General features: G+C 42.0%; 3 protein-coding genes across 11 annotated transcripts in view; 1 reads left to right on the forward strand and 2 right to left on the reverse strand.

Annotated features, from left to right (window-relative positions):
- Positions 1–20,567, forward strand: part of LOC128879458 (protein unc-13 homolog 4B-like) — a 32,904-nt gene that overhangs the window by 4,565 nt on the left and 7,772 nt on the right. For 2 of the 9 annotated variants that reach the window (XM_054128607.1, XM_054128609.1), the window contains exons 2-3: positions 10,761–10,916; positions 11,796–12,045. In XM_054128607.1, the coding sequence (XP_053984582.1) occupies positions 10,761–10,916; positions 11,796–12,045 (406 nt within the window). Of the gene's footprint in view, positions 1–5,889; positions 6,138–9,927; positions 10,071–10,760; positions 10,917–11,795; positions 12,046–14,305; positions 14,671–19,244; positions 19,917–20,567 lie in introns of those variants that run through there. The other 7 variants (XM_054128608.1, XM_054128610.1, XM_054128612.1 and 4 more) reach the window with 7 other exon arrangements.
- LOC128879461 (trypsin 3A1-like) lies at positions 29–1,640 on the reverse strand. The gene is made up of 5 exons (XM_054128618.1): positions 1,544–1,640; positions 1,376–1,473; positions 1,033–1,115; positions 661–943; positions 29–464 (listed from the first exon to the last, which is right to left on the reverse strand). Exons 1-5 carry the CDS (start codon positions 1,635–1,637, stop codon positions 180–182), a joined length of 843 nt encoding a protein of 280 aa, XP_053984593.1. The 5' UTR covers positions 1,638–1,640; the 3' UTR covers positions 29–179.
- Positions 2,073–4,908, reverse strand: LOC128879460 (uncharacterized). The gene is made up of 5 exons (XM_054128617.1): positions 4,777–4,908; positions 4,246–4,709; positions 3,158–3,882; positions 2,685–3,034; positions 2,073–2,567 (listed from the first exon to the last, which is right to left on the reverse strand). Exons 1-5 carry the CDS (start codon positions 4,808–4,810, stop codon positions 2,227–2,229), a joined length of 1,914 nt encoding a protein of 637 aa, XP_053984592.1. The 5' UTR covers positions 4,811–4,908; the 3' UTR covers positions 2,073–2,226.

Here is a 20,567-nt window from a genome sequence, read left to right on the forward strand (position 1 = left end):
ATACACATCGAGAAAATATTTACCATATACACTTTTTAAAACAATAGCCTTATTTCTTTAATGCAGTGCCCTTAAATTCATATCTATTAAATTTATTTCCCACGAATACACATCGAGAAAATATTTACAATGTATACTTTTAAAAACGATGGTTCCATTTCTTTTCCTTCGTTGGTCACTTACAATTTCGTGACTCGCTTAATCCAGCTTCGATAGTAGGAGACTCTGGCGTAAACCCCTGACACTACGCCACATTTTTGGCCGAAAGATACCACGCCGTAAATGGTGTTTCTGCTAGCCAAAGGGCCTCCGGAATCTCCATAGCAGGAATCCTTTCCGCGTTGTCCGTAGCAGATGTGTCGTTCTTCTTTCACCAGTAGCTTGTACTCCGGTGCCTCGTTTATGCAGATTTCGTATGGCGTGCGACGAACGTAGACACCCATCAGGACCCTGCTGACTGTTGCCTAATAATAGTAACAATAAAAAGTGTCTCAATGCCTCAATAATAAACAAAAAATTAGTAACAATAAATATGTAAAAAATTGTGCGATTCGGAAACGAAATTTCTGGATAAATCTGAACTCCGAACCCTCGAAGCACACTGACCAAGAAGAAACTCCGAACCCTCGAAGCACACTGACTAAGAAGAAAGATACTCACGTCGCCATCGCTTCGAAAATCAATGTAACCCCAGCCACAAACGTACAGTTTAGGAGGCGGTTGGCTGAACTCGCTCGGCAATCGAACAGGTCGAACCGAGCTCGAAAAACGAAAATTCGGCCACACTTTGAAGAGGGCGATGTCGTGATGGAACATGCTGGAAAACCAATACGGAAACGTGGTGTCGTTATACGCGTACACCTTCGTGAACCTGTGCAACGATCCCCCGTAAGGCGTGTTCGACCCGGCTCGCACGTAATAATCGGTTATCCCCTCTGAAATCCTGAATAATCAATACGATCGTTAATTAAACGACACGCACATGTGCTACGCGAAAAACGAAATTAATATGGCGCCGACCGTGAAACTTACACACAGTGGAGGGCGGTGATTCCCCATTTTCGGGACAGTATGCTGGCGCCGCATACGAAGCCGTGAGAATTGTGCAAAGACAACTGAAAATTATTGTTAATTAACAAATACTAGATACAGGTATGTAAGGAAATAAATTAATTACCATGAATGAATTTTTTGAGAATTGTGCAAAGATAGCTGAAAATGATTAAAAATTTGAAAATATTAGATGTGGATATATAAAGATATAAATTAACTATACCATGAGTGAATATTTTAAGAATAGTGCAAGGATAGCTGGAAATTATTATAAATATAAAAATATCAAATACAAATATATAAAGAAATAAATTAATTGTACCATGAATGGTCGCTGTCTTATATGTACAGCTCGTCCTCCAATTATTTTTGTATTGGCCATGCAAGAGACATTTTCGATGTTCGACGATATCGCCAGACCTGGAACAAAATTTTATGTTGCTTAAAAAATAAATTAAAGACTCAATTGGGCAGGATAAGTAATGCTTACACGTTAAGTAGAGAATTGCTGCTCCCACGCGCATTCTATTTACTTCCCAGGGCGAATATGTTGAACAAATGCGACAAACTCGAACGCTCTGCATCTGCGGAAGCTGTAAAAGTCGCAGCGATCTATTCTGGGAATTTTTTTTGTTTTGAATGTATCTGCAAAATTTATTGCCAACGATATCTGCAAGTACCTTGGTCACGTTACAAAATGTAATGTACAAAACGGTATCAATGATTTACGGTGGATCTTTATGGCATCGTTAAAAAGTATAGTTGTGTATAATTGATTTTGATAATAAATTAATAGTAACGGAGAAGATATTGAGAATATATCTACAATCCCAGAAGGGAAATTTAATTAAATTATTATTCCTTTATGTATCACTGATAATGTTTTGATGTTTATATAATAAACACGATTAAAATTAAATTCAAACGTCATGATTATATAAATTGCAAAAAATACTTGGAGCAAATCCGGAAAAAATATTTATAAAATATCTTTGATAAAAAAAAACAATTAGTTACAGAGAGAATAATTTTTATTTATTTATTCGGTAAATACATCAGTAAATTACAATGAGATACACAAGATTGGATTTCTATTTTCATTATTTACACTCGACTACAATTTTCCCAAGCACCAGAAGTTGCATCATTTCTACATTTCGGAGAGTTAATTTTTTAACGTTTGAGGACCACCGTCGTCTTATTTTCATAAAATTCAAGTAACAAACGATCCTCTGAAGATAACTCGATATCTTCTCGTTCATCCAAAGAGACCAGCGATCGACGCGTGCGTTCCCACCGGTCGTCAGAAATGATGGAATTTGCCTCGCTATTGGCTTGTCCAAAGCAGAACAAAGTGGAAACGAAACCCATGGTTTCCATAAACATCGTGACCAGGAGAAGATTATTCGCCAGGCTCGCCAGCATGCTTGTGTTATTAGAGCTCCTCTGTCGGCTCACGCGATTCATGGTCGCCATTAAGTCCTTCATGGAGGTGTCCGCCATTTTCATAATCTCTGCAACATCAATTTAAATTAATTCATAAAGGATACTATGATTTCTAAGGAGAACTATGATTTCTAAATGTCATAAAATTTGATTTAAATATGAAAACGTCGAGAAATTGTGCCAACCAGTTTTGGATCGAGCCAAAGTCCGTCCCCACTGGTCCTCGGAACTCTCCTCCATATTGGAATCTTCGTCTTCGTTCGACTCTTCAACCTCCACGCTGGATTCCAACACCGTCTGCCCGTTTCCACCATTCCCAACTACGTGAAGCTCCACAAGCTTGGTCATCCACTCTATCATGCTGGACAGAATCTTCACATGGCTCTGCCAGGTCTCGTTGAGGGCCACAGTGATCCCATTCACGAGGAACGTCTCCAGCCCGGTAGCAGAACGATGCATTTTCCCAATGGCGCCAAATGTTCTCATGAACACTCCCCTTTTGTAGACCCATAGCGCTCTGGAGATTTCCTTGCGCCTGGACGGAAGCCAACATTTAAATTAAAACCCTCAAACCTTCTGATTTTTAGGTAAAGTTTCGATTTCTATTCCTGAAGATCTATCAGAAACAACGATATATCTAATGGCGACTCTATCTAACCTCGCCACAGCCGTCTTGTCTTTCGCCTTGGAAGCCTCCAGTCTCTTCAGCTTCCTCAGGCCATCGTCGTAGATCCCAAAGCACTGATACAGCTCGTCGACGAACCTGCGTCCCAACCTGTTCCCAGACAAACTCTCGCCAAGATCACTGGCAGCCCTATGCAGTGGCGACCGTCTCGGTATCTTCTTATCCAGGATCCTCTCGAACACGTACCTCATCTTCTGCTTGATCGTCCTAGCCGTTCCACGGTTGGCTTTGCAGGACACCAGTACCTTCCCCTGCTCGTCCACCCGGACCTTGCAATCGCTCAACCGTTGGATCGCCTTCGACCACGAGCTCCTCTCGCCAGCTTTCTCCTTACCCTGAGAACGTTGTTGCAACCCATGCAGACACCTTTCCAGGCCCTGCAGCTCGCGCATGCAATCCTTCAAACGGAGTCCTTCGCCCTTAATAATGGCGTGACAGAGGTAGACTCTCCAGGACCTTCGTGGGCGTCGATTTCTATTCGAATCGTTGAGTAAAGCTTTGTCCAAGTTGGATTTTAAAGTCTGCACAGCGATTCCTGGCGGGTCCTTGCTGAGTTCCAAGATAGCTTGGTTGAGATTGAAGGGTCTTCTGTAGCCCTCGCTCGTCATCTGCATGAGGCACTGCGATAGCCTGTCGCCAAAGTCTGCTGTGTCGTACACGACGCCCAGGAACTGGAGGCCATCTTCTTCGAATGGTTGCTGGAGGGGGAATTATTTTATGAAACCTTTACTCAGAAACTCAGAGTAACAAGGAGTTAAGGGAGAAACTTTTTTAAAGAACTACTTCCTCCTTCGGTTTCAGATTTTAATGAATTTTATTTCAGTTACGGTACGGTCAATGATTGTTAAATTTTTTTTAATGGTTCACAATTTCAGCTTTTATAGCATATAAAATTTCCAGCAACTTCCCAAATATGCATTTCGATTTAAATTGAACAAACTCCGTAAGGGCCCCTTAAGGGATAAGAATCTGTGTTAAAATTACAAAATTGTTCTCACAAAACTGCCGTGGCGAATTTAACAACAATCAAGTAAAGTTTGATTAAAATCTCACGGATCTACCTTAATACCATGCGTAGTATTGCGTTCTCCAACATACTGATCGATTCCGCCCTCGATCTCGTTGATCATGCCCCCTAGATCGCGCAGGAGGTACGCCCCCTGCAGCAAAACCTCGGAGAACCAGTCCTCGGAGAGCGAAACGTTATTCGGACTCTGTTCGTATCTTCTAACAGTGGTCGTCAGTCCGCAGTCATTCGCAAAGTGCATTAGTCTCTTACGCACGGAGTCGCACATTTCTCGAATGGTCGATTGGAGATCGTTCTCCTTGGATCGAAGCACGATAGGTCTCTTCACAGGCGTGGCCACCCTGGACAGGAAGCGACGAATCGTCGTCTCCAGAGGCTGCACTTGCTTTGGATTGACCAGCACGAAGTTTTCGTTGGGCTCCTTTCGCACATTTGTCAGGGGAAGGATGGAATCGTTTCCATCGAGGCGTTGGGAAATCGATAATCGTGTGGCGACGCCTGTATGCAGTTTAAAAGAAGTAGCAATTAAAGAATCCTTGTCGTAGGTGCTTTTATTTATTCTTACCTAGAATTAGTAGGAGGGTGGTTTTGAGAAGCATGGCGGACGTAGCGCGTTTCTCCAGTTTCTTCCATTTTCGCTGAATTGCCTCAGCTATATATAATTTTATTCTACCGGCGGTCCAGTCGTTTCCGATAGGTCGATTTGAAATATTGCGCAGCTTTGTCACGCGTGACAAAGATTTTTAGAGCCGGAGGCGTTCGTAAATATCGTTCCGCGACAGCATCCGAGAAAAAATATTGGCCAAAGATAAAGGAGCACAATAAAAGTGAGTAATGCCAGATAACGTCCAGGAAATATGAGGTGAAACCGTAAAAATAGAAACAAAGATTGCGTGAAACGGAATTTTGTCATCCTCTGCGCCTTTGCTTCTTTTTCTTCCTGTTATCCAAAGTCGAGCACTCTAGTGCCTAAATATCAGTTATTAATTATAATTCCTGTTCTCTGATAATATTCATACAGAAATTTGATCTGATATAATTAAAATGTATCAAAGTATAACTGTATGCACGGCGCAAAATAAAAATGGCGGCGTGGGCAGGTAGACCGCGTCCCTAATGAAGAAAATGGCGAACCTACGCTTGCGTATAGGACAGGACATTAAACAACGCGTTACATCCGCACCTGAAAAATCTACAAAAATCAATTCTACATGTAAATAATATGAAACTAATAACTCAAGTGCCAACGACACTCGCAGGAATTCGCTGAAACCATCTCAGTTACTTCTACTCTTCTACTGGCACACCTCGAAGAGCACACCTCGAGATGTCATCGCAATGATGGATCTCCTTAATCCACTACTCGAGCTAAAATGCAGAACTTACAGAACTCGAAGCCTCGGAACTTAAAAACCCACAATGGTCCTGTAAAACATCTATAACAATGAACATACATATACAATGAATACACATCGAATCCTCAAAACTATTTTCAAGCATCCCACCGACTCGAGTTAGATTTTATAATACATATTAAAATTAGGTTAAAGGATGCAATGGACGCAGCATCCGTGAGGATCCGCCATCTGGCGGCTGAAGACGCAATCACGATTGAATTGGCGCAGCGCCTTGCTATTGACTACACCGTTTGCCTCGAGCTGACCTACCGGCGTTAACGTCGTTCCTTGTTTGTGTTGCGCGAAAATCTCCGAGGCACGAGACGGACGGTGCGTAGCCGGCTACGAGAGGCGCAGTGACGTTTCAGCGGTAGAAAGTGTTGTTGAGGATGCCGTAACTCTACCTGGGCGTGAAGAAGTCAGCCAGGATGGACGAGGAGGCGATGTGGAAAGGTTTCTATCAGAAGATCGTGGAGGAGAAAGAGACCAAAGAAAAGGAAAATCAGGAGAAAACCGAGCACGAGAAAAGGTAGCGACGCCTATGGGGGTCGGCTCTCCAAGGGCGTACGAGGATTTGTGACCTAACTTGCAACCACTTGCGACTAACCGCTTGCGTGTAATTCGGTGACGATCGTGTAAGTGACCTAGGGCATCTAATACTAATGCACCTGTACGAGAATTTTTTTCGTGTTTTCCTGGGGCTTTTTGGGAATTATGGGAGACGAGGTTCTGAAGCTTTTATTCGGGATTTGAATATTCTCATTTCGCGAATGAAATACTTTTTATTATCAAATAACAATTTTAAATACACTTCGAACGAATTTAACGAGATGGAAGTGATACACAATTTACTTAACCTAAATGTTTCGAAATTTGGATCCAGTGTCTAAGGAACAGAGATACATGGTCACCACTGAGTCTATGTTATGACTCACTGTGATTACCGATGCAGGAGTCAGAGATGAAAATGTAACAGGTGACTTCATCCAGATTGTCTTTGTCGCCTGTCTTCTTCGAGGGGAGCGCGTAACTTATTTTTTCTGAGGAAGTCCTCCAAGGAAGTTATCTGCTCTGCCGCATACCATTAGTTACCGTTTCGCTAGAACTACTAGACTAGAAAGTCACGTGACCGTCCTCGAGGAACTTTCACGTTCGAATTCCCGCCAAACAGCACCTTACCCCTTCCTTCGCTGTATGCACTTTGACCGTTGCTATGCAAAGCAACGCGCTCGGATGCACCGCTTGCACGTGCTATTAATAAAACGAGACTAACGCGTGTACGGGAAACATCTGCGGAGGAGTTGCTTCTCCAGGTCATTCGGGAATACGTAACTTGCGCGCGTCACGAGGAATCGAGATCCATGGCCCAAGGTCAACGGTTCCATGATTCATCGGGCGCTATTTAATCGATCGATCTCGTGTTTGGAAATTAGGCACTTGCCGATCGCCATGTTTAGGAAACGATGGATCGAGTGTCATTTATGAAATTACACATAACAGATGGAAGTTTTATTCGGGAATTTTTATCTTCAGTTTACTTAGTACTAGCGAGTAAAACGTGGATGTTTATGCAAATTCATATTTTTATCGATTCATATGAATAATGAAAATTTAAATGGATGTATGTCCTGGATGTATTTATCTCCTGAACAGTGTAACGTGTAATTGTTGATATTTTATACATTTTTGCAGGTGGAAGTTATATTCGGCAATTTTTATCTTCAGTTTATTTATTACTAGCGAGTAAAATGTGAATGTTTATGCTAATTCATATTTTACGTATTTTTGAATTCGTGTACATTCTCATATACTTAGTCATATTTTCGCTTGCCATAAATGCATAAATATAATCTATCAATGAGTTTATCCACCATATTAAAAAAATGTACAAGAAACTTTATTATTTCCATTAATTAAAGCAAGAACGTGAAATGAATAATAACCCTTCCACTATGAAAACAATTGTCGTCGATTAAAACAGCCTGCTTAATTAACCTAGTAAATATGTGTTTAGACCGAACAGGAATTACGTAAAGTATAATAGGGCCGATTTCGGTGTTACAAATGTGTCCGTGGCGCTAATCAGTTGATGTCACGTGCGATAAAACACTCGGGGAAAATCGGAATGCGACGATTTCGTCGCGTGCGCACGACTTCCGAAGAAGCACGCGGTATACTAACAAGACTTACATTCCGAGCGACCTCCATAAACGGATACCAAGCGGTGGGGACGTGCACGAGCTGCTAATTAATTCTTTTATGATGTCTCAGCTGTTATGTGGCTGTCAATGAGTCTAACGTAGTTGATAAAACGAACTTTTTTTCGCTGTCTTTAAATTGGTCAAAGTCAAACCGAAAATATATGAAATTTATATTTTCCTTTTCCTACCAAATGGACGAAGATTTCGGATCGCCATCATCGATACCTGACCCCTCTCGTGTCTAGAAAATTATGTTTTCAATGAATAAATATGACACGATATTTCTCGAACAAAATTTTAAACAGTTCCGTCTTGCACGCTTGCATTATTCAGTATCTATAAATAACAGATCCTAACCTCTATTTATGGAAAATCTTTGTATCGACACAGGCTTGTAAACAAACGCTGTTGTCAATTCCGATAAACACGGTTCACGGTCTGTTTCCTTTTCCTCGAGTTCCGACAATTATGAATAATCGTAAGAACAATCGAACGTTGATTCAGCAACTTTTTCGCCACGCGTCGACGTTAGTCCCACGGGTCAACGATTAGCAGCGCTTGCGGTGGACGTAATCGCGAACTAGACGGGAATTCCCCTTTTTTTCCTGGCTACCGAGACGCTAATAAGGAAAATGGAGGAACTTGAGATATTCACGCGTAGGTGAATGTCCCGCATGATCGAGAATTTATGTTCGAACGGTTGGATATGTGTAGATGAGTAATACATCCACGCTTAAGAATTCTAAGACGACAGGGAAAATTGGGTCGCTTCATGATAAATCTAGTCGCCTCGAGCTTATTCCAAGAAAATTTACACTACATGTTCCACTTAAGGCAACGGTAATTATAATTATAGTTCTTTGATATTTTCAATATAATTAAAAATAAGAGTCTGAAAAGTATCTAAATATTACTACGATAGTAACGAGAAACGTACTCTATATTTACAAACTATTACTACAATTAAAAAATTAAAAGTTTGACAGGAATCGATATTATTACTACAACAATAATGAGAAACGTATTCTATATTTGTAAGATGTTTATATTGGTATTTTTATTTTTTCACTTTCCACGAATTTAATCGTGCCCAGTGTTTTCACACTTGTTCTTGTGAACGATCTCCGACGCGAGCATGTGAAAACACGAACGTAAATAAGGCGACTGCGGAGATTAACGCGAGCAGAGGCGGATCGAGTCGGTTCGAGTTCGTTTCGAAACTGTCGAGAGTACCGAAGGTCGCTCCTGGCTTACATCACTATAAACCTTGCGTCTTCTTGCTCACGAGACACTCCAGTTTCAGATAGCCAGAAATTCAAATGTGCAGGTATCCTGTCTAAACTTTCTATCTCTCCGCGAACGACATCGAGGTTACATTACGAACGTAAGATTCTACATGTTGCAGCACATCTTACTTTGGTATGACGGGACACACAAGCAGGATTTCAAATTAGTTTCACGGTTATTTTGCTTCGGAACCCGTGCTAACCCGGGCATTATTCCTTAATTAGACCATCGAAACTTGACGCATTTGCGAAAGTACAAGCAATACAAAGCAGAAAATGAGAGCAAGCAAAGAAACATGTTTAGAGAGCCGATCCACTGTTGTGCACCGGCATGGAATGCGATTCGGTGAATCACGTCTTCTTCTGGTTTCAAAATAAAAGAGATCCAGATAAAGAAAGATGTATCGACGCTAAAAGAAGAAATTCAAGATGGCGTTGGTTCCTTTTCGATCAAAACAAATTGAGACTCGGTGACTTCGGAAAACAAACGAAAGGAAAACTCGAATCTACCGTTATTAATTCTATTAATTGTACTCGGATGGAAATTTTCGTTCGTTCCATTTTCAACGATTTTTTACACAAAAATTCATATCGTAATATACTGCTGCAACGACCTTAAACGTCGTGAGAAATCTACACCTATCTCAACGTTTCCACGCTCGATTCCCAAGTTATCTAACGTCATTTATTTATGATACTCATAATTGCGCAGATTTCCTATTTTTTGTTTCGCATACACGTGACGCGCCCAAAGCGTGGGAAAGTTTGTAGACACAGTGATGGTTTCTTATTAATATCCTGCTACCTCCGCAGTTCGCATGCAGACATGATTCGAACGACACGTTTTCTTGTCCATATTGCGTTCCTCGTCAAGTGAATCGTGTTTAAATAAAAAGTGAAGTGAACATGACGATATATTAGAGATTATGTGCAGTGGCTCGAAATACGTATTCAAAATTATAGAAGAAATTATAGGTGATGATCGTTTTCCATTGTGCAATAGTATACCTTCATTTCTGACTTGAATTTTAATATTTTGAAATCGGTTTTTATCATAATTATTGAAATTTGGAGGTCGCAATTCGTATCAATTTTATATAATACTTTATACATAGCTTGTCGTAACTGGGACAATGGAAACTGAGTTTGTAAAAGAGGCAGGATGATCAGTTACACGTAAAATATACTTTGCAGTAATGTATACACAGGATGGACCATTTAAATGGGAGCACATGAACGACCACGTTGTTTATGAATGCATGAGAAAGCATTTGGGGCAAAGTTAAATTATTCCAAGGCTGTCGACAGAAAAAAAAAATACCTAGCATTATTCTCACCTTCGAATACTTTAACTACACCTTGTGTAAACTGTTCGTACATCCGTAAGCGATAAAGACGTTTAATTAATCGCCATTTAAATGCATGATGCACATGGTTCACACGACTCATCACACGTCACCAATTACACTAAAGCGATTAAGCCGGCAGTTTCCTGATCGATGCTTAATTTTGGAGAAAAAAAAAAGTATTATTCATTCAAGGTTAGGTTTCTGTCGAACCTAACCTCAATTATACAGTGCTTCGTTCACCCTCCAAGGCTAAACGATGTCGAGTTCTCGTTTCAAGTCACGTGTTTCGTGTTTTCTTTTTTTTGGGGGAATACAGCGGTAGTGGAAAAATGGCGCACTTCGAAAAGTTGGACGAGATGCATCCTTACTACGCTATCGCCGCAGCTCGAATGTGTCAAAACCCGGAAACAAAACCGGTGACCGTCGCGAGATTCTATTGGAAATTTGCAGCGCACAACTTCGTTAACAAAAGGTAGAAGGCGTGTTTCACTAATTATATGTGACATGCACAGCGCTCGCTATAAAAGCTTAGGAGTTAGGCGCTTTCTTAGGTAAATGCAACGAATTATAATACCTAAGATGGACTATGTTCTAAAAAAATATATTTTTAAATTAACGTAATATACGTACGAATGTTATTTATGAGGATTTCAATGTAAACATTTTACTCATGGAAAAATGAATTTTAAAAATAAAGTAAAAGAAAATACATTTCTAAACGAACATGACATACGTACAAATGTCAATTATGACAATTTTAATGTAAATATTTATCTGAGAATTTTATTTAGAATCACGTAAGCGTTCCTGATGCTTGCAGGTTTCTGGAAAAACAGTTCTGAATAGTAATAAATTATTCAGTACTCCAAACGTAATAATTACCGTGGAAAAATAACGCGTCTAACAATAAGATGGAACAGTGTTCTAAACACACCGTAGCGCGTGCAAATCGACAATTACAGTTCTCAATGATTTCAATTAACACGCTTCTTAACGCACTTAGCGGAATCGATCAGAGTCGGAGAATCACCGCTTGCACGCCAACGCGATGGCGTCGAATTAATATGGCATCGGGGCTGGAATCCAACTGAGCATTGCTCTAGCACGATTGATGCTCTCATCTTTTCAGCGCAGAATTCTTCGTGTCTTCAGTTCTTCTCGTCTTCTTCATGATTTCATTGAGTGATCGCAATAGTCATCTCTTCCCTAACCTAACTTTCCTAACCTGTCTTCCTTTGTTTTTGCAATCGCTCGCTGCTTTGGGAATGAAAGAAATGCTACTAAAAACGGCTTCGGTTTCAAATAAATCGGCAATTTCCTCGAGGATCAACTGTTGATGTTCGATTTGCAGAATACAGGAGTCAGATGGAGGATTCTTCGAGAATCTCGGCACGCTGTTGGCCGAAAGGGTTCGTGCACAGGAGCAGGCGGAAGGTCCGCTTCCTAGGAAGAGAAATGACGCTCAGGAAAAGGAGGAAGAGGACTACATGAGCGAGGAGGAGACCATCGAGGAGCCAGTCGAGGCGCTTTTGGACACAGACAGCGACAGGGATGAGAACGAGCTCGCTACGAACTTCTTGGCGGAGTCCATGGGGTGGAATGTGAGTTTTCTTTTTTTATTCCCTTCGAACTTTTTTTAGATCCTTTTTACCTTAGATTTCACGTTGATATCGATATCTACTTGATCGACGGCCTTCGAAACTCAGTCGGTATAGTAGGACCTCGATAAACGCATTTCTTAGAAATCAAGGAGCTAGTAGCGACCATAGACTATACAAATTTAACGGAGATTGAACACAAACTCTACGGCATTTTATTGTACTTCAAAACCAAGTGGGAAACACATTTTTATCGATCTCTCGATAATAAATCCGTCTCGATTGCCGGTGTTAACCGTCTCGCTAAATTTCAGACGTCGAGTGTTTCTTTTCTTAGACACGACGTACACGAGGAAAACCTGGTCCATCGTGCGATTCGAAATAACAGCGTTTTAACGCGTCATCGAAGCGCGAAAGGGCAACTTAAAATACTTTGATAAGCCTCGTGCGGTCTTAGCTGCGTCAGCGCGGATAAGGGGTGGTCTGTTCTACTCGAGAATCGCGTCAACGCCTGGTTTACATAATGCTCTGGCCAGAGGTTATGGGAAACAGATGGCCATGGGAAACTGTGTGACTAGAAAAAAGTATAAGAAAATGGATGAAATGGATGACGAGTTTTAATGAGCTCTGTTAGGTTCGTTGTTGGGGGTAGTTGTCCTTTGTGATCACTAGGCTGCGGATTTGATGCATTTATGACGTACAATGATTTAGAACACATGTATGAAATATACATCATGTATGTTGTGTATGTTGAATATATTCTGCAATTATTTTAGTAACATTGTTACTCCATTTTCCATTACATTTTCATTGCATTACAATTTGGTTATGTTTAGCATGTATTTAGTAGATAAGTTTGTATTATGAATGGATAAAATCCAAGATGGTTGAGAACCCCCCTTTATTCTTTCTTACCTCGGTTTCCTTCCAGTCGCTATGAAAATTTTAATCTATATTCCATAACTTATTCATAGCATTGTTCCATTACTTATTCGTTCCAAACCTCGACCGAATCGTGCTAGCGGGCTCTGCCACGCAATGGTAACCAGGAGTTATTGATTTCGTTAAGGTCGCAGTTCGAAACGAAGCTCCGTCGTAGTCAGGTGTCCTGTTTCGCCACTATTCGTCATGTTATAGTGGTAGGAAACTATTAAACTCTCGACGTTGCACCGTACCCTCCATTATGTCTCAATTTTGGAACTGAGAATAATGCGACTGGGGAAATTCTCTCTACAGCTCGACGAGAAATATGTAAGTTGAGTGGCGAGGGGCACAGTAGATATTAATTTAGTATATTAATTTATCCATTAGTCGATTAGTTTGGTATTTCTAGAAGATGAAAAAATACTGATAAAATTTATGAAAGAACAGAATGTCTAGTATATGTATTTTATCGATTCGATCGAAGCTCCATCCTAAATGTAGCCTTTCAGATGTTCTTTCATTCTACTGAGTTTACCATGGCGTTCCAGGACACAACCAATATGCCTTTTAAATTATCTAATCCATTCCTCGCGAGAAATGAAATCGAAAAGTCCTTTACCATTTTTCAATCTGGACTACTTTCGCTTAGATATAAATGAATTAAATTTGATGGTGTGATTCTTGGTGCGCGCCATTTTCTATCTCCAGTCAGCTGGTCGCTGCGCATGCGTCCACGCGTCTGGAAGCTTCAACTGCTCGTATCTCGGTAACGAAGCCTCGGATTGTGAAACGGAAAAGGACTTTTCGATTCAAATTGACATGGAGAATGGATCCTGAGTAAAAACAACAATGCAAATTCCATGGATACGATCCTTTTCACATAATCATTAAATTTTCAATCGAAATTATTAATATGCAAAAGTATTAAAAACTTCGATAGCTTCTAACTCCCAAAACAGACGGTTCTAAGCACATTCCAAGCACTCAGAGTACGACTGCAAGGTAATCTAAATCCCCGAATCCCAGAATCATCTGTGAAGGTCTCATCCAGAGACACATCAAATTTTCTTGATCAGCAAAAATATCAAAAGCTTCCACAGCTTCCGACTCTCGGAGCAAACGGTTCGAATCGCTCAGAGTGCAAGGTACTCTACCCACTCCGAATCCCAAATCCTCCATTGAAGGTCTCGTCCAGTCCCAGCCAGCGGGACCAGCGCTCCCAGGCGCTGTGTAAGCGAGAATAGAGGAAGAAAAGAGGCCTGTCACGTGAATGCCTCAATTATGTCACCGATACCGCGACACACGCCGCGCACGCTTGTCCACGGGGTGTTATCCTCCAAGCTCAATCGAGCAGTTAAGCTCAATCTGAGAACGCGGCTCCCTGGTGTACGTGCGTTGGCCGACGCGCGGACGTTACACCACCACGACTCGAATACGTCGACGTACGACGACTCCGTTTCGTCTATTCCTGGCAGTGCTCCGTCCGACTCCGTCAAGTTTCCGTCGAGTCTTCCCGCGACGAAGTCCTGTCCCGCGTCCTTCGCGTTCGACGCCCTCGGGGACGCTGGGCGCCACTTGTGACATGGTTTCGTGGATCCTCGCGGTGTCTCGCGATATCGAGACCTGAAGACTGCTGGACAAAATGTGAGATTGGAGAGTGGAGAGTGGAGATTGGTTTGATGATCGCGAGTGATTATTGTGAAGGTAACTAGACTGATGATTACGATATGTGACTGTGGGGTGTGAGGTGGTTTGAAACCCTTCAAGTGGAAGTTAGGGGTAGTTTGTTGAGGATGTGGTGTCGATGGATCGTTGCAGTTGGGTAAAGGTGTCCAGGAGCCTCAGCTTGTGAGAGTTGGAAAGGTGATAGCTCCTTAGGTAGAGTGTCCGACGGTTTGAGATACTTCAAGTGGGAGTTAGGGGTAGTTTGTTGGGAATGTGGTGTCGAAGGATCGTTGCATTTGGGTAAAGGTGTCCAGGAGCCTCAGCTTGTGAGAGTTGGAAAGGCGATAGCTCCTTAGGTAGAGTGTCCGACGGTTTGAGATGCTTCAAGTGGGAGTTAGGGTTAGTTTGTTGGGAATGTGGTGTCGAAGGATCGTTGCAGTTGGGTAAAGGTGTCCAGAAGCCTCAGTTTGTGAGTGTTGGAAAAAGCTGAGGCTGGTGATAGCTCCTTAGGTGGAGTGCTCGAGGGTTTGAGATGCTTCAAGAGGTTGTTGAGGGTTACTTAACAGTGTGAAGGGAGAGTTTAGATAGTGGTGGACCTACTGTGATAGTTTCTTAAGGATATGATGTTGAAGGAATGTCACAATTGGGTAAGGGAGTCCAAGATCTGGTAATGACTCCTTAGATGGGGTATGCTAGGGCTCAAGACACACTAAGTGGTAGTTGGGGGTTACTTAACAATGTAAAGATAGAATTTAGATCGATTGGCCTCGCTGTGGTAGTTTATTGAAGATAAGATGTAAAACAAACGTTGTAGATAGGTTAGGTCTCTGTTCTTGCAGGTTAGTAGTAGCTTCTTAGGTGATACAGGAATATTAAAGGTACTGGAAATCAGAAGGCGTACAGAAGAGTCGAACCTAACTCCAGACTTAACCCCAGACTTAACCCCAGACCTAACCTCAAACCCTCCAGTACCCGAACTGATATATATATAAACTGATTTTTTGATAACAGTAGACTCCGGTCTTTGAATAATACTTTGACCCGTGCAAGTGAGGACAAATTTTTATTTTACAACTTGCATCGGAATTATTTATTGTACTTGGAGAAAATTCGTGGGACCCTCTTATGAGACGCGGTTCGAATAACGTAACTTGGAACGGATTACTGGAGGTTCTATTGGAGTCTTACTTTTTTTTTTTTTAATGCGTCTTATTCGCTGGTTGTTGAGACGCAGATCCTCGCGAGCAGCACTCGTCAGAGCGGTAATAAAAATAAATCAAACCTACCGAGAAAACTGGGTTGGGCAATCTCCTTCTGTACCGTATCATCAAAAACTGGCAAACTGTCAGCGGCATAGTTACACTCTGAATCGAGACGCTAAAGAGAAAATGATTTCACACTCTCCGCGAACTATGATCCTCGAGAATTAAAGGAATTTATTTAAAGGAAGGAGAACGATATTACTATTATTCATTATGTTGTTAAAATTGATCTGCGACCGTAATTATTCGACGAGATACTCTGCACGATTCCGAAAGACTAAATGTAAATACTCTAATCGCTGAACTATGATGTCAGAGCGGAGTCAGTGTATGACTGATTACGTTGAACTATCGATTCGTCTTTTTTAATTGCTTTGTTAGTATAAACGGGGAACTGTTATCTTCGAAACTTATCGCCAATGATTCCGCCAGGGAGGTACGATTTCATAAACTGTTGAAAATTTTGCGTTTAATTCGACACTAATCGCGTGTCCCAAACAGTCCATCTTTTTTTCGTGTTAATTTAACACGGCATGATTTTGTCGACCGACGACACAAGCTCTATGTTGAATGCATTAAACTTCACTTGAAAGTGGTAAGCTTAACCTAGAAATTATGTTAGATCTAAAAACGTAACCATTCGTTAAATAATAACACAAATATCTCGTCGAGAAACTAACAAAAATAGTCAGTAACTTTGACACAATTGTTACCTACAGAATTGCTATATAATATTAAAACTAAATAATACGTGTAAAACGTACACAAAATGAAATGTACCAAATTGGCCAAATTATATGTTCCCAATTAAATTTTAATAAACACAAGACACACACACAAACTCAAACACACACAAACTTTATAGAAGACAGAAGAGTTCGAACACATTTAACCCTCTGCAGTCCAGATTTGTATATTTTCAATTTCAGTACAGTTTCTGTCAAGCCCCACTCGACATAGGACAGCAAAGGGATAAACAACGATTAAAAATTGTTCGAAAAAGAAACACGAGCAGAGCTTAAGTTCGCTGGCCAGCGCACGAAATATCTCATTTTCCCAGAATTACCACGTTCCCCGAATAAAATAGTACGCGACGAATGAGTGGGTGTTGGATCACTGTACGGCTTGTATAATATCGCGAAAATTAGGCACCGCGCGAAGGACGGGGAACGTCGCGACGCGTGTACACCGTCGTCCATCCGACGCGCCTTGTCGGTCAATGAGCTAATTGCCGGTATATCAATTTTCATTGGGTACAATTGCGCGAGCATACGAACACATTGTGGTTGCACTTGCCCCGTGGGTCGCTTCAAACAGGATACGGCATAGTTTCCCTTTGTGCAGATTCATTGTCTTGTTTTCTCATGCGCCATTGGTCCTCGAGTTAACCGCGTGGCCAGTCCGTCGTCATTCTCAATAGTCGATACTCAATACATCGTCATTCGTCTCGCACACAGCCGAGACGCTGGACGGAGACACTCGAGATTCGCTCGCCATTGTACGCTCGTCTTTTTCTATTTAATTGCTTTCTTAGTCGCTGGTTAAGCAGCGGTTTAATTATAGAAACTCTCGCGGGAGGAAATAGCTATTCCTGTTTCATAATAACGAGTTGCGATGCTGTTGAGGTCTGAGATCGTGTGGGTTTTCAGGAAATCGTATCTCGATTCAGTTATGTTTCAGAGTGTTCGAAAGTAACCTCATGGAGTTCGTGAAAACTTTAGTTGATTTCGCGAAGATCTTGTGCTTAAGTTGCGTCCAACTCTGTTGGCCGTCCAAGGACACCGCGAAACTACCCCTACCGCTCCGGGTAATTGTGCTGCCACGCCTCCGTCGCGTCCAGCCACGCCCCCAGTCTCCTTAGTCACGCCCACATCGTATCTAGCTACGACTCCGTTGTATTTAACCACGCCCCATCGCGCCCAACCACGCCTCCGTCCTATTTAGCCACGCCCCCATCGCGACCAGTCCCCCCTAGTTCCGACCCAGCTGCAACCTGAGTTCAAATCATCTTTAAATAATGTTTCGGATATATAATAACGAAGGAAGGAATCGTTAATGTCCCCGTTTCAGTAGCCCGTGCGACGTTTTCGTCCTTCTAGCGTCGATTAAGGGGTCAATGCCGATCGAAATAGCGAAATGTGTACAAATAAATGGAATCTCATTGTCAGAGTCAACTGCACTTGGCAGCCGCGTTTGCCAGAGTCCGTTGAAGTCTATGGCCCACTTTTCGAGTTCGCCAGTGACCCCCTGATCCAAACTGATTTTCGTTCTCCCATCTCGCGCTACGTGCTCTTATCAGTTTCATTCCGGAATCCTCCGGAATCGATTTATCAGTGCATTTATCTCATCCGCAAGACACGAGTTCGCGGACAAACGATCGCTCTTCGCTCGACCCAGTGATCTTAATTCATCTCCCAAGAAATCTTTAGTTTCGACGTTTCTCAATGAACTACATTTTCGCAGCAAGTGGCGTCTAACCAACTATTTCGATCAGACGTCGCCGCGTTCTTCTCGTTCTTTCGAACCGAGCGTTCGAGGACGCTAAAAAAAGAGCAACGTTAAACGTTTCGGCTGGTAAACGTAGATCAGAAACGAATCGCAAAGTGGCTTGCGTAACCACGAATCGAGGAAAAAGTGGATTTTAGATATTCCAAGGTCAGGCTCGAATTAGACACGCGTGAATTCGATTCGAGAACCGCGAGAATAGCGTTTCGAACGATGGTTACGAATTGTGAGAGCTCTCACCGCTAGATTCAAGATGGCGGCGCGAAAGATGATCCTGAAGATGGTACTGGGGATGGTCCTCGAAAATATAAAAAATAGTTACAGGAATGACAAATTGCTTGAAATTGTTCCCGAATTAAATTATTCCGAATGATTTTCGATCGAGAAAAGGCTACTTTATTTGGAGTTCAAGCATCATTCCCACGATCACCGCGTGTCGCTCCGATCGCAGGTTCACTCTTGTTCAATTATGCATACGGACGACTGAATAAGTGTGCGTAGCATTGATAAGAGAGGTCGCGGTCGCCGTAGAAGTTCAACTTCGACCAGCAAAGAGCGTGTTGTGTGTTTGGCGATGTCATTTTTTCGACCAGACCGCCTGTAGCGTCTCTCGAACCGCGTTCGCATAATTGATCGTTCCTAGTGAGCATCGACTATCAAATCTTCCGATAGATGAGGGTTTAGGACTCCAGAGTTTCTATTATCAAAGAGAAGGATATGGGGTTGCCCCAAAGTGACGAAAAGGCAAGGTAACTTTCGAACATTTATTTTTAAAAGCAGTGTTTACTTACTACCAAAAAGTACATATTATAAACTATGAATTTCCAAAATTTTAACAAATTTTGACTCTTGCAAAGGCAATGATCGGTCACAGTATCATTTTGGGGCAGCCAGAAGAAAGTATCGGTCGATATCTCGGTTACCATCGAATCTATCGAAAATCTGCATAGAACAAAATAGTTGGCAAATTTGATTTTCAATGATTTCTGTCCTATGCGTTTTTATCGTAAACGCAACGGTAAGCGAGATACGGCGCGTTCCATGGCTTAGCGCCCTGTGCGCCTCGTCTGTTGTTCCAGCGCTAGGGCGGAAGTGTCAGGCAGTGGAAGATCTCGGGTTCTTCCGATCGAGGCCGCGAGTGCTGCTGCGTGAACGTCATTGTTCTAAACTAGCTGCTCCTTTTTCTGCGCGATGCGTCCGCCGGTCATTGTCGCGCTGCTCTAGATCCCTCGAGTTCGAGGCAGTTTTACGTGAAACCACCTAACTTCCATTGAAAGTGATCTTCGCGTAACAAGTCGAAGAACCAGACGTGTTTCGGGACTTGGAACAGGTGCGCGGTGTTACGAAAGTGATCGCGGGACGTTAGTGAAATGAAAGGAGAGCGTCGATAATTTGAAAATGGTGAGCACGAGTCCACTCGTGGGCGTGGCCACCCTCAATAGGGGTAGGAACACTTTCCGCGGGGTGCCCAAAGCGGAGGTCGAGCGCAGGATAAACACTATGCTGCAGGCCATGACGGTGAGTCGATTTTGCGAGTTAATTTGAGGATATTATTAGCAAAAGTTTCATTGTAAAAATATGCAACATCTTATATTAAAGCCTTCTCCCTTAAAAATATACAACAGTGTTTATCAAAGGCTCCTTCCTCTAATTTTTTCAAAAGCAGTGTGACATCGATGAATCATGTACAGTAGTCACCATATCAAAGTTCAGGGTGTTGAGCCACTTCTGAGATATAAATGAGCCAAACACGTATGCATACAGCAATATCTCGAATATTGATAACATCATCCCCCACCATTGTTTATGTTTCCATCTACCTCGTTCTTGGACAAAAATTGTTGGAAATAAATCACAAACACACAATATGAAAAACGAGGTATGATGCCAACTACTATAGTCGCTGCTTTCCTGTAATTAATTATACAAATGTAAATCGCTGACCTGGAAGTCGAGCTCTCTCATGGCACTCGATTAACCCCTACCACGCGAGGACGTACTCCTCAATCGTCGTAAATCTTCGATAAATAAATTCACCATACTTTTCTCTAAAAATATTTATTGCTCGTCGAAACAAATAATTGTGAAGTAAACGTGCTTTCAAAGCAAATCTCAAAAGACACGCGTCCTCCGAAACAATGCTTTCTTTAAATAGCTCGTCACGAAAAC

The sequence above is a fragment of the Hylaeus volcanicus genome, chromosome 7, assembly GCF_026283585.1.
Source record: "Hylaeus volcanicus isolate JK05 chromosome 7, UHH_iyHylVolc1.0_haploid, whole genome shotgun sequence".
In the NCBI taxonomy this organism is placed as follows: Eukaryota; Metazoa; Arthropoda; class Insecta; order Hymenoptera; family Colletidae; genus Hylaeus; species Hylaeus volcanicus.